Source organism: Lasioglossum baleicum, chromosome 11, assembly GCF_051020765.1.
Source record: "Lasioglossum baleicum chromosome 11, iyLasBale1, whole genome shotgun sequence".
NCBI classification, from domain to species: Eukaryota; Metazoa; Arthropoda; class Insecta; order Hymenoptera; family Halictidae; genus Lasioglossum; species Lasioglossum baleicum.
Genome location: NC_134939.1, coordinates 13,202,276 through 13,215,406, shown reverse-complemented (window position 1 = coordinate 13,215,406; position 13,131 = coordinate 13,202,276). Strand labels below are relative to the sequence as shown.

At 44.1% G+C, this 13,131-nt stretch overlaps 1 protein-coding gene across 11 annotated transcripts in view; it reads right to left on the bottom strand.

Moving 5' to 3' along the window:
* LOC143213389 (SLIT-ROBO Rho GTPase-activating protein 1) overlaps positions 1–13,131 on the bottom strand; it is a 34,833-nt gene that overhangs the window by 16,931 nt on the left and 4,771 nt on the right. For 2 of the 11 annotated variants that reach the window (XM_076433184.1, XM_076433180.1), the window contains exon 1: positions 9,749–10,036. The exons of 3 other annotated variants lie outside the window; for them this stretch is intronic. Coding sequence is in view for 1 of the 8 variants with exons in the window: in XM_076433180.1 (XP_076289295.1) it covers positions 9,749–9,824 (76 nt within the window). In the remaining 7 variants the exon portion in view is untranslated. Of the gene's footprint in view, positions 1–852; positions 2,793–5,331; positions 6,142–6,497; positions 6,676–9,587; positions 9,720–9,748; positions 10,037–13,131 lie in introns of those variants that run through there. 6 more of the 11 variants (XM_076433181.1, XM_076433191.1, XM_076433187.1 and 3 more) reach the window with 5 other exon arrangements.

Below are 13,131 nucleotides of genomic sequence, written 5' to 3'. Positions count from 1 at the left end.
ACGACCAAATGCATTTTTTCAACGTTTTTATTATAGACGTCATTTACTAAACTAATTCTTCTAGCCTTACAGAGAAATTGAAGTCGTTTGAGCCACTCATAAAAAAGTTATTCGGATTTAAAGTGCGTGTGATCCTAACTGTAGACAGATGAATCTATACATCCGATAGATTATGAAATTATAGTTACACATGTTGAATGAAATTATGCATTGAAGAACAGCGCAACAGATGTTAAAAGTAAAAGAAATAATGATAAGAAAAATCAGAGAATGTCTGGTACGATATTCATAAAAGTTTCGAATCTGTTCAATCAAGATTCGGTTACACTTGCAAGTATTACTCCCACTATTTTTCAAAGTACTTATAAAGAGTTCGAATTCGATCGATCAAAGTTCGAACCTATTTGCGAGATACTTGATCACATCCCTACTTCTCGACTCCATCGAAATCGAGAGCAAGATCAACGGGGTGTCTCCTCTTTCTTCGACGTCGTTTGCCCTCAGGGGCGTTCCGGAAAGCTTTCGGGGCAAAGTGCGCTCGTTGCCCGTGCTCGATGCACAACACAGTGACGGCTAACGATGACGTCGAACGAGCTCGATGAAAAAATGAGAGAAGAAAGTAATCTAATCGGGAGAGCTCGCGAGGCGAGATGGTCCAGCGCGTCAGATCTAATCGCGCCAGTCTGCTCGACCACGCGTCTTACACGCCGATCCGTTGAGGGATAAATAATAATGCGGGTTGCGATGATGATGACCGATGAAAACACCGAGTGTGCGTTCGAGGATGAACTAGAGAAGGAGGTAGAGGATCTACGACAATGAACGTAGAAATGTCAACAATCTTTCCCTTGCCTTCGACTCCTAGCGACTCGTATGCGCCCATAACTATGAAAGTGGTCCTAGTCGTATATCGTATTTCTTGTTTTTAAATGAATATATAATGTTGAAATAACGAGCACTATCTGACGGTTCATTTTGCATAATATCGTAAAAATTACATTGAATTCATTTAGTTTAAAATAATGTGACGTGGAACTCAGTGGAGTTGAATTTGAATTTGGATTTAAATATAATAAGATTGAAAGTTGAATTTGAATTTAAATATAATGATCGAAAGTTGAATATGAATTTAAATTTAAATACGTGTCCATAATTATGAAAATGGTCCAAGTCATCTAACGGTTCTTTTCTGACAATATCGTAAGAATTACATGGAATTAATTTGGTTTAAAATAATGAGAAGGCGTGACTAAAAATAGTAAAAACATTAGAAGAATTTACAAATACTATTATGTTATTTTCAACCTATCAAACACAGTAAGAAAGAAAATGAATTTCCATTTGACCCCAGTTTGTTGTACGTCCGCTGTGACGTGAAATAACTGATAAACTAATTTTTTCAATTTTGACTTAGACTTTAGACAAAGAAAGAGCAAAACGACGCGTTCTAAGTCTGATATGCATAGCCGCTTGGACATGGATACGCGTAGATATCCCAACAGGGATCGCATAGTCGAGTATCGATATCCGTTGACAATCAAGGTTGATCGGTGAAACGAATTCGTGTTCATGTAAGTAGGTGTTACCTCGACGGACGCGAATACCCGGTGACTTTTGCACCGTTTTAAAATTCGATTTCTGCGACAGCCACAGCTGTCGACTAGCAACGTGCGCAAAGGTCGATCGAACGATTGAATTGTTACGAGAGAAAATTGAATGCTCGGTGACATAAAAAGTGCAACAGTGCAGGTTCTCGGAGCTGCTCCTGTGCCCATTATAGCTCGTGAGAGGATTCTGTTAATAGAATGTAACTCTCTCTCTCTCTCTCTCTCTCTCTCACTCTTTTCCATAGAACGGTAAGTTGGCGTATCGCGAGCTTACGCTCCGCGATTATCGACTCCGATCGGCTTCGGATAACGATGCACGTTGTTGCGTAAAGTTTTCAAAGAGCAACGGACACAGTTTTCACAGCGCGTTGGCTATGCAGAGAATTATTTTTAAATTGCCTTCGAGTACCGGCTTAATAGGCCATTTATGCCACGGAGGAGAGTCCAATGGCCAAACGATCGCAAAGTATCTACATACGTGTTGTGCGCGCCTCCGACACGCAGAACGCGTTACTATTAAACTCGAGCTTGTTACACAAACGGAAATCAAACGGAAATTTCTGTGTTCCGGCACGACTCTTATTAGATCTCGAGTCGAACTAAAGTTTCGCTCGAACTACACCGAACTTCTCGCGCTTTATCGCGCCCCCGACATGTACAGTCGCGTTCGTCGTGGGCGAAACGAGTTAAAACAGCGAGAATAATTGTGCCCATGTTTATGTTCAACATTACGTATGGAACTCATTTAGTGCTAATATCCTTTTCCTTTAACTTTCACAATTATGGGCACATATTTCAATCTAAATTCAAATTCAACTTTCAATCTCATTATATTTCATTCTAAAATCAAGTTCAACTCTCAGCAACCAAATTTAATTATTATGGACACAGTTCAGTTTGGAAATCGCGCGTTGATACTATTCAACGATGACGTAGAAACGATCTACTCGACTCGACCCGAACTGACGCGACACGAATCAACACGACCATTTGCGAAACAAAAAACATTAAAACCGGCCGACGACGGCCATTGGAATTCAGTAGACGCGTTTCTTGCTTTAGTCATCGTAATGCGAGCTATTATCTGCCAACACCGAGTCGATTCTCAGAGATAATCTCCGCGAAGTTTCGGTAAATCGTGAAACAACGAAAATACGATACAACAATGAGAATGTGCCGTGTTCGACAAGCTTCGACTCTGCCTCGTTAAAATCTGTTTCGTATCGTTTCGAAGATGCGGCTTGTCCCAGTTGCGTTGGACACCCTATTCAGTTTCCGCTCCGTTAACGCGATTGCTGCCAGCGCAGCGCACACGTGACGCTCCGATTTCTCACGGGAAACCGCAGTCGCACATGTACGACGCGACGCATAGAACTTAACGGTTCATGGTTCAAACTAAACAAATGGTCACAGTTTTCCTTCTCCTCGAAATAAAACGACGGCAACGCGCGCGTCAACGCATAAGCCAACGCGTTGGTCGAATGATAGATTCAATGACAAATTTTTCCATGTGGAATGTGAAATTCTTGCGGATTCTTTAGATGTTTTCAGACTAGTCAGGAAAGAGCCTATACAACCTATTTCGAAAAATTCGATTTGGTTTGATTCGATGGCGTACGAGACGAAGGACGGGTTCCGAACGCAACAATTTCATAATTGCCGGTCTATCGCGTCACCGACGCGACGCGACGTAGGGCTAATACCGGAAAGGGAAGCTGCGCAGCGTTTAACGATACAAGATAGAATAAAATAGTTTGTTCGTGGGTTTGTTCATTCGTCGGTTGGTTAGTGCATGCGTGCGTTCGGTCGTTCGTACGCCAACGAAGCAGACGCCCACGGTCGATCGAGAACGGTGGTCTGTTAAACACAATTGCCCTTAAATTGAGATGTACTTTTGTCCACGGTGTTTCGTCCGACCCGGTTACACGCTTTGACGACCGGTGTCACGCACGCGTGAATTCTCCGATCACCGAAAATTCGAGATATTAGACTTTACAATATTCGTTCGTTACCCTTAACTCCTTGCCGTAACGTTTTTTTCCTAGTTACAGCGAATAAAACGTCTTTACCCGGAAAAATGTCGTAGAAGATTTATTTTAATGCTTAATCGAACCTTTCATTTTAAAAAGAAAGGCGTAACAAACGAATCAAATTTTCTTTCATTTAAAAAAGAAAGGCGTAACAAACGAATCAGATTTTCTTTCATTTATAAAAGAAAGACGTAACAAACGAATCAAATTTTCTTTCCTTTAAAAAAGAAAGGTTTTAAAGAATTTGTTAGACTTTGTTTAAAATCTTCATCGCGAGTGTGACGGCAAGGGGTTAAGCGACGAGCATGATCAGAAGAGTCACGAAAAAATGGCGGCGTACGGTGGCATAAAATTTCCAATAAAGCATTCGCGCGCGGTACCGTTGAAAGTGTTGTCGATGCGACGACGAATGTGCAAACTACGGGAAACCGGACACTCGCGGATGACACGCGAGCAATAAACAAAAAAAATCCATCGACACGCTCGAAGTCGAGTAGTCCCGTGACGCGAGACAATGCGATAAAATGTTATCGCTTATTTCAACGGAAGAAGAAAACGTCGATTGCAACCGCTTAGACAGCGATTGTTACGGTGAAAGAAACGGAGCGGGGGTCTTGTCTGTTTACGCTACTGTCGTGGCGAGCTACCGACCAACGTAACGTTGTCGTATCGTTGTAAACTGTTGTTCCACCTGTACCCTCTACCGACGCGACGCACAATGCTCCAGTTGGCCGATCTAGCAGTTCATTTGGTCGAAAATCACTTGTCTCGTATCGGTGTTCAAAGCATCCACAATTTTGAAATGTTTAGCAATGCCAAAAATGTCTATGAAATTTAATAAAGATTATCATTAGAACAAGCTTTTAAAAATCAACACTTTGTGAATATGTATAAATATGTATAATGTATAAATGAACCTATTTAATGTTCCTAAAAAATTTTTGCTTTGAAACGAAGAGCGTTCTTTTACCTTTGAAAATGCATACCTCAAATGTAGAATTACATATTAATGTTTATCGAATGTATACTGCTTCCTAAATCCATCATCTTCAAAAACGATTAAATCAATAAGATCTATTTAAAATCGTACAAGCATTTAAGAATCAACATTTTACGAATATCATTATGGATCATTGTTTGTTTCAAAACTGAACATAATCTTCCAGGCAATTCCTATAATCAGACAAAAACGTTTTAATTTCGATAGAAAAAATGTTTATTCTATAAAGAAATCGGGGTCAACTTCAATTAATATTGTAACCGTAATATTGTAATGGCAAAACGAATCGAACGACCTACACTGTTATACTGCTAAAATCTTAATGAACTGCTAGATCGGGTCCAGCGTTCCATTCGATCCTCGGTTTTGTCGACGATCGTTCCAATTGTCCAACAAATCGCGTTCAACAATTTTGCGATAAGAGCTCTGGAAAATTCCGACGACTAATGCAGACTTTACCGTTGTTCGTACGTTATTATGAAAGTCGGAATGTACAGGGTACGAGAAGCCGTTCTAAATAATTCTTGTAAGACATTCCTCTCGTTGCTTGAGCGCATCTACGGTCTCGTTTTCAATAGCTATCGACCTGGGATTTTCAACGAGTCGTTCGACGCGCACCGCGACAAAACGCCGACGAATTCGCTGAGGATCGCGGTCCACATTCCGAAACTCCGGTGCTCGACACTGTATTTACCAAACACCGATTCCAGACGGGTTTCCCAGCGTTGGTGTTATACAGGAATACCACTCGCCTCGCGTAGTTCCCGTCTGCCGAGCGAATGGCGCAAAGTTTCGCTCGATCTTTCCGAGCAAACCAAACAAACCGAACAAACCGTCGTCGATCGACGGATCATCGTAGACGTGTAGTGCGCACACTGAGAGTTACGGAGACACACACTGGACACGCGCGTCTAGGCGATTTTCCAAACGTTTCGTTACACGCGTTCTTTGGCCCAAGATCTCGTCAACGACAGGATGGACGGACGATGTCGGCACGCAGGAGCACCAACGGTTCAGGAGAGAGGAACTCGCCGTGTTCGATACTCGTAGGTTGACGCGAGAGACAACGAATAAACGAGAAACGTCCTTTCTCTCGTTTCAAGCACGATTCGTCTCGGAACGCGTCTCGTGTCTCGGAACGCGACTACCTGACTGATCGGCGAGTACTGATTTATTAGAAGGCTGTTGACGGTGGGGCGCGGAGGTGAAGAGAGGGGCGGACCGTGGCGAATATCTTTATGGGATCATTTCAATTCTCCTAACCCGTGTGCTCTACTTTACCGACATCGTGCCGGAAAAAGAAAAAATAAACAGAAAAAAGAACAGTGTATTCCATCCGTGAAAATTGTTGAGCAAACCGTCAAATTGTATGTTTACTTGCTAAATTGATTGATAACTAGACTGCGGATGTTTATTTTTGAGCAATTTTTGAGATAGGTGAAACAAATAAAATCTTATTTCCCGCAGTAGTAGCGTTTATAGATTTCAAATAAATAAAAATCGTACTAGATTCTGTGGAATTTTATATCCTTTCAGAAGCCATAAATGCATATAAATCCGCGGTATATTGATAACGGACTCCGCGACACCCGTTCGCGCGTGCGTACAGTAAATCAGTGGAGAACGAGCTCGGCAAACAAAAACCACGAACCGAACAGATCGGAACGAGGAATCGAGAGATCGTTCCGCGTCGGCAGCTGGCGTCGACTCGTTTCGAGTCGGTCGAGGCCGTGGTTCGTTGCGAAATGACCGGGAACGATTAGAAACGAACGACTCGAGTCGGTCGCTGCACCAGTCCGGTCCGATCAGAATGTCAGAAGAAAAACGGAGAGTTTGAAGGAGGAAATAAGTGTTATTCGCCTCGGTTGAACGAAGCCAGAGGTGACGGGAGAGTATCTCGATGGGAAGTAACGGTGGCGGTTGATTGGCGCGAATGCGATTGTCGCGATGGCGCGCGGTTTCTACGACCGCGAGAGAGAATCCTCGTAGACTCGTCGATCGGTCGCGACCAGTCGCGACCACCAGTCGAGAAGGACTCGGCCGCGCGAACTGACCAGCAACGACAGCCACTCGTTGCTTCGACTCTCGTTAAATTAACCACAATTGCCAACAAGGCCTACACTCTACACGCACGCGCCTTCCTCTCTACGCCTACTGGCTTTGTACTATATGTATTGCCACGGATTCGCTGTACGTGTATCCTCTCCCCACCTCCCAACCCCCCCCCCCCTGTGCACATGCACGCATCCGTCTTAACCTTGCGTCCGTGTGCGTTCGACGGGAGCGAATCATCGCGCGACTCTCCACGAAATACGCGAAACTCAACGAACAGCAACGGCCGCAACAACACCGCACCAATTTTCGGGATCACTTATCCTGCCGATCTGACAATTTCCCGATTACCGACGGAACGAGATCCAACCGATTAGATCCAACTTTCTTATCGACGCCGGAAACGCGGTATGTACACACAGACTTTGCAAATCAAATTCAACCTTTCACAAATAAAGTATTTTTAAGTAAGTTTTTGTAAAAACAAGTCAAATCAAATGTAAATTAATTGTTAAGAAATTCAACATTTTATTTATTCCGAAGATGTACACCAAATATGTACATATTTGAAAGTATATTTATTGTAGCCATTTTCTGACTAATATATGTACAAAATGAGAGTACGGGTGTATTTTGTACAGCCGTATTTATCGAAGCGTATCGAGCATCGAGACTTATGTTTACCTCGCAGTAATGGCATCGTTCACGTGTGCCTAACGTCACACAGCACTTCGCTGTACCCTTCTGTCCCTGGTGACTTCTTCTCTACTAGAATGATTTGCAAAAGGGTGAATTTCGAGTGCAAAACCTACACAACTTGCAACGAGATTAACATCCGGTTTCTATGAATCGTTTGAGTCAACATTTTTCTGTGCTTCGCCAGTGTTTGATTCTAATAATCAATATAAAAATATTTCCACAGTTTATTGTTCATTGCGATTTACTGTGAAGTAGACACTTTGTAAAATCGAAAGCACAACAGGATTCGTCGGATTTCTAGGTTACTTGTGAACGTTGAAACAATCGTCGAAGAAAATAATTGATCGGGCGTTGAAACGATCGAACTTTCTGTCGAACGAACACGGCGGCTTTCTTGGAATTCTCCGAGAGACTTCGGTAAGCGAAATCTTTATTGGATTCGAGTTGCCGACACATAATTAGCAAATTTAGGTTAAGTACTAGAACCCTCGTGTTTCTACTAGGCGAGAGTTACCAAATCCGATCATAAGGGTCCCAGGCGAATCAGTGCAGAGCCCTTCTCGGAACTCTTGACACACGACACTCGGAAGCTCTTCCGTATGGCACCTTACGACATTTTTAGTATGCCGGAATACACGGTGTCCCGAAAGTATCGACCCCAGGACACAGGACTGTGTGTGAAAGAATGCGGAACTATTCGGAACTCGAAAAATATTCCATGTGAAAGGGCAATAACTTGGACAACTTTAATTAGTCCATTAGGAATTACTTACTTAACAAATGATGAACTGTAATTCTAAATTTAAGGTATGCATTTTCAAGGTAAAAGCTCTTTCTTTCAAAGCAAAAACTTTTTAGAAATATTAGATAGGTTCATTTATACATTATACATATTCACAAAATGTTGATTTTTAAAAGCTTGTTCTAGTTACAATCTTTATTAAATTTCATAGATATCTACATTTTTGGCATTGCTAAACACTCTAAAATCGCTCTAAAATTGATAATTTTTCGATCGAAAACCATATTCGCAAAATGTTCACTTTTAAACGCTTGTTCTAATTATAATTTTTATTAAATTGCTGAACATTTGGAAGACGGCTGTCCGGACCACTACGCGTCACGGAAGCGAGAAAGTTCGGATTGGTACATTCAAGGAGAACGAAGCGAAAAGATGGCAAAAAGCATGGCGGCACGACAAAGGCGCCTATGCAGACTAACCAAGATGACACAGCTAGAGGATGAAGAATCCTGGATACCGCGATTTACATGGAAATTGGTATCCAACGCAACATTTCCCTATCCACTTCCTTCCTGCGCGATTCGAAGGGAAGCGTCAAATGGTTATGGCGACGTTGGCTCCGTTTGCATTTCGTTATCTCGATTCTGGTGCAGACCGACGGCCTGTAATTGTGTTGAGGTCGCGTGTGCGTTAACCAGAAACTACGTTGTAACGCGAAGCCAAATGGGAGCGCAATGCCCTCTCGCGAGAGCAATATTGCCTATTACCCGTGGATTTGTCGATCAAACTGCGTTGTTGTTTTTGATGATCGATGCGTCCGCCTGACTTGGGCCGGCCCGCGCAGAAACTTACGGGTGTCAAGCTGGAAAACTTTCGATAGTCGATCACGAGACGGGACAAAGCATTACAGGACGCCACCGAAGCCACCCAAAAGACCTTCTGATTTTTCCAAGGATTGGACACGCGACACCGAGGGTTTTTGCGACCGGAAACAGTGCTTCGCCGCCGGTACGCCATATGGTAATGCATATCGAACACGTATCAGTTCGTCGAATAAAGACACATAATTCCAACGTGTTCCGAGAACCTCGTTACGAAAGGAAATTTCGTTAACTTCACTCTGTGCGTTGCTATTCGATGAACTTACATCCTACGAAATATTGGGACAATATCTAGCAGGAGTTGGAAAGATACGGTGTGCGTGTAAAGGTCGATTTATGCTATCCGCACAGACAAATGTTCTTCAATGCATGTGAATGGAAGGCATAAATCGAGCTTTACGGTTTTAAACGAAAAAGTACGATGCGAGCGAGCGAAAGAATAAATGAATAACCGTATGTCCGCGTGTATGATAGAGACACGATAACGGTGATACGGTGAGCGAGGTAATGAACCGGTAGACGAGTGAAAAGAACTCGTGCAACTATCAGCTAGACGATAAACAAATTTATACATACATATTCGCAACAGCAGCTATCACGGCTTGCTACACCGTGTGTTTCTTTCTTTCGTTTTATCTAGATCTTCCGATTGCATAATAGTTACAATTGTAACGTTTATATTACCGCGGTGTAATCGAACGTAAGAAAACAAAAAGAGAGGGCCGTCCGAAGCGTACCTGGAAAGACGTCCTTTGTGTCAGGATTATAAGGATGAATCCATCCGTTTCTCTGTTGTATAATGCACTGGAACATGTTGTCAATCTAGGCGTGGGTCTCGATTCGGCAATGAAGCGGAATAACGATGAATCAACGTGCAAGAGAGAGAAACAAAAAGAAAAATAAGAAGACGTGTAAAGCCTCCGTTAGAGGGGACGATGGTTGTTTCGTCGTCGACAACCGGTATACGGTCGGTTCTGCCTACCCTCTTCTTTGGGAAAATATCCCTAGAGGGCACACGCGAATTAACTCGAGATCGATCCTGCGACTCGATCCACTCGCACGTATCGGATACGTACAACGGAAGATTTTCCAGCACGTCGAGCGCGTATTACAGCTTTTTGCGCAAACTTTCGTAAGGCTTCTTTTCAGGGAGACCTGACTCCTTTCCATCGGCCAGGAAATCAAACAATCTTTGCGGACGCGATCGGCATCGATCCAATCGTTGGAGCGGAAGGATGTCGGTCCTGTTTCCGATCTGGCGTGTCTCTCGTTGCGTGACGATTAGATCGGAGGGTGTATCCGGCGGTTTTTGTTTTATTTCATCGATGGTCGGCCGTCAGAGGGCACGGAGTATTCGGCCCAGCATGGTAGCGTATCGAGAATCGCGAAGATCGGATCATCTCATAGTCGTTATCCGCGGCGGTGTTATCGCCGTGTCCTCTCTATTCGATTATCGGTTTTCTTTCACCTCCGTTCTCGTCATTTCGCTGGTAACCGTCCCCCTCTGCGTTTCTTTACACATGTGTGCTCTCGTTACACGCTTATGCGCTACACCCTTCGACTTGCTGTACGACACAGCACAGCACAACAGAGCACAGCGAAGCAGAGAGCAGAACACACAGCACAGCACTACACGCCACCCCACACCACTCGCCTTTTATTCTTTTCCCTCGATCGGTCTTTCGGCTCTCGCGATCTCTCTCACCGCCGAGACAGCTGTCGTTCCTTTTTCGGACGAACCTAAAACCGATCGTGTATCCTCATTCTCGCCGGTATTGTAATTCGCGTCCAACAGGCAGCTAGGTAATACGTGTATGTACAGTTTTTGGTAGGCTAGCGAGACGAGAACTCGGTTTCGGCACAGCACACGGCACACAGCGCGCACAACGATTTGACCGGCCGTTCTCGGCCTTGAAACGCGCACTTATCCTGCGACTAGCCAAAATCTATAACAACGGAACGGTATACGCGATACAGTCGAGACGAGGAGTCTGCCAGTTTTCGGTCCGGAGTAGGATTCGGAAGACGGGAACACGATCCGACGAGAGGGTGGCAGAGTCCGCGACGATGGCTGTCCGGGTTCCTTGAAAACGAGGAGGAAAGGAAAGCCGAGGTAGTTGGGTTCTCTCGTTGCTCCTGCGACCAGAGGGTGGCTGGTCGGTTGCTGGCTGGGATCGAACTAGATGGCTCGTCGCCAGGCAACCGGATTTTCTCTCTCTTTCTCTCTGTAGGTCTCGCACAGCAGCCTCCCTTCTCCCTTTAGAATCGTTCTCTCTCTCTGTCCAACTGGCTCGCCGATTCTCTACCTCCACCCGTGGTGCTCCGTCTCTCGGTTCTGTACCGGTGCTTCTCTCGCCTCGCCCCCCGTCGCCACGACTCGGAACAGCTCGGACTCGGACTGCTTTCGTTCGAACCTACGCGCCCCACCGTCGTTGCTCGCTCGCTCGCTCGCTCTCCCTCGTTCCCATCAGAGCCAACCGAGCGGCGGCTCACCAACTCCTCTCTACCAACTCGCCAGTCGCCACCCCCTGCGCCTGCATCCTCCGGAACGCATTCGATTCTTATATGTACCTTTGCTCGAGCCAGAATGCGACAGACACACACCCGCCGCCTCTCTCTACTAACAATTTTACGCGATACACGGTACACAGTGGGTCTGCGAAGTGTTCGTACAGGTTTTACGAACGAATAACTTTTTTAACATTCGACCCCGACAGCTTCAGTTTTTGGTGAGACGTTGGAAGGATTAGTTAACGTGTAAATCATTGTATTTTTTAATTGTTATGCATAAACATCCGCAGATTTTCATTATAGTCACAGATATAACAAATTTTTTAAATCGTGACCTTCACTATTTCCCTCGCAATTGCTATCAAAAACACAATTTAAACAAGAAATTATTTACACGTTAGCTAGTAAACGAATCCTACTAACGTCTGAAAAAAACTCTAGCTGTTAGGTCGAATGTTGAAAAAGTTATTCGTTATTGAAAGGTGTATAAAATACTTTGTACACCCTTTGTATTCGCCATAGACGTTCACGAATATCCGTTACGCTCTGGGAAGTCTACCCATTCACAATCGCGCCGCTGCACATCCCTGGTAGATCGATTTTCCATTGACCCGCCAACACCGGAGTATTTAATAATAATCGAAAGAGTATACGGAGGTTTCGATAGACCAAGCACGTCAATCGAAAACGGTGCCAAACAGCACGGAACGGTCTGCCCGTGATATTTTTCAATTCTCGATGCAGTTTCCACGTTTCCCATTGTATGCCGTCACTGGTCGTTGGATCGTCCTCGAAACGGCAATTCTCACGGTTGATAGAACAGTTCCGTGGTGCAGTGCGCGCGACGCAGCGACACGGCACGGCACAACGGAGCCACAGCCGGTGCAGATAAAAAAGAAAGGAGAACGCTCTCGACGCGTTTCCGAGCCGAGTCTATTTAACGGGAACTTTCTATATGATCTACGAAAACGCAGAGAAACCGAGACGACCAGTTTTCGGAATACTCTATTCAATCGACGAGCACGGGAAAATGAAAGCCAATTTTTTACCATTTAGAACAAGTTTTATGACATTTTGTTCCATGATCGTTTTGCGATTTTTCAGGTAACTTAAAGTTCTCTATTAGCAAAAAATCGAGATGTATGAGTTTTCACAACTTTATTTGAAATGAAACCTACACCGCATAAAAAAATATTGAAGAAAAACGAAAAAAATGGTGCATCATCTCCTAAAACAGCACACAACTTTTTCTTTCGTGCACTGCAGTTTTGCGAAATGCGTACCTTGATTTTGCATGTTTGATGCGACGACAAAAATAAAGTACTTGAATGGTTAGAAAGCACTACAATGACTGCAAGGTAGGGGATGACGTCCGAAACGTGAAGATGTATGTACCAGGATCTTGCGATTTAAAATATGGTTAAGGGGTCGACTCGTTTCCAGGATTGCAAGGGTGCGGGATGCGCCTTCTCATTTCTCGATAATACAAGGAAGTAGTCAGAAGCTACTGAAAAATCCCATCTTTGTATTATCGTCCTCGATCAATCCTCGAAACAAGTCTGGAGCGGAATTACTTTCCGGACGACCTAATGTGTAAGTATACATATAT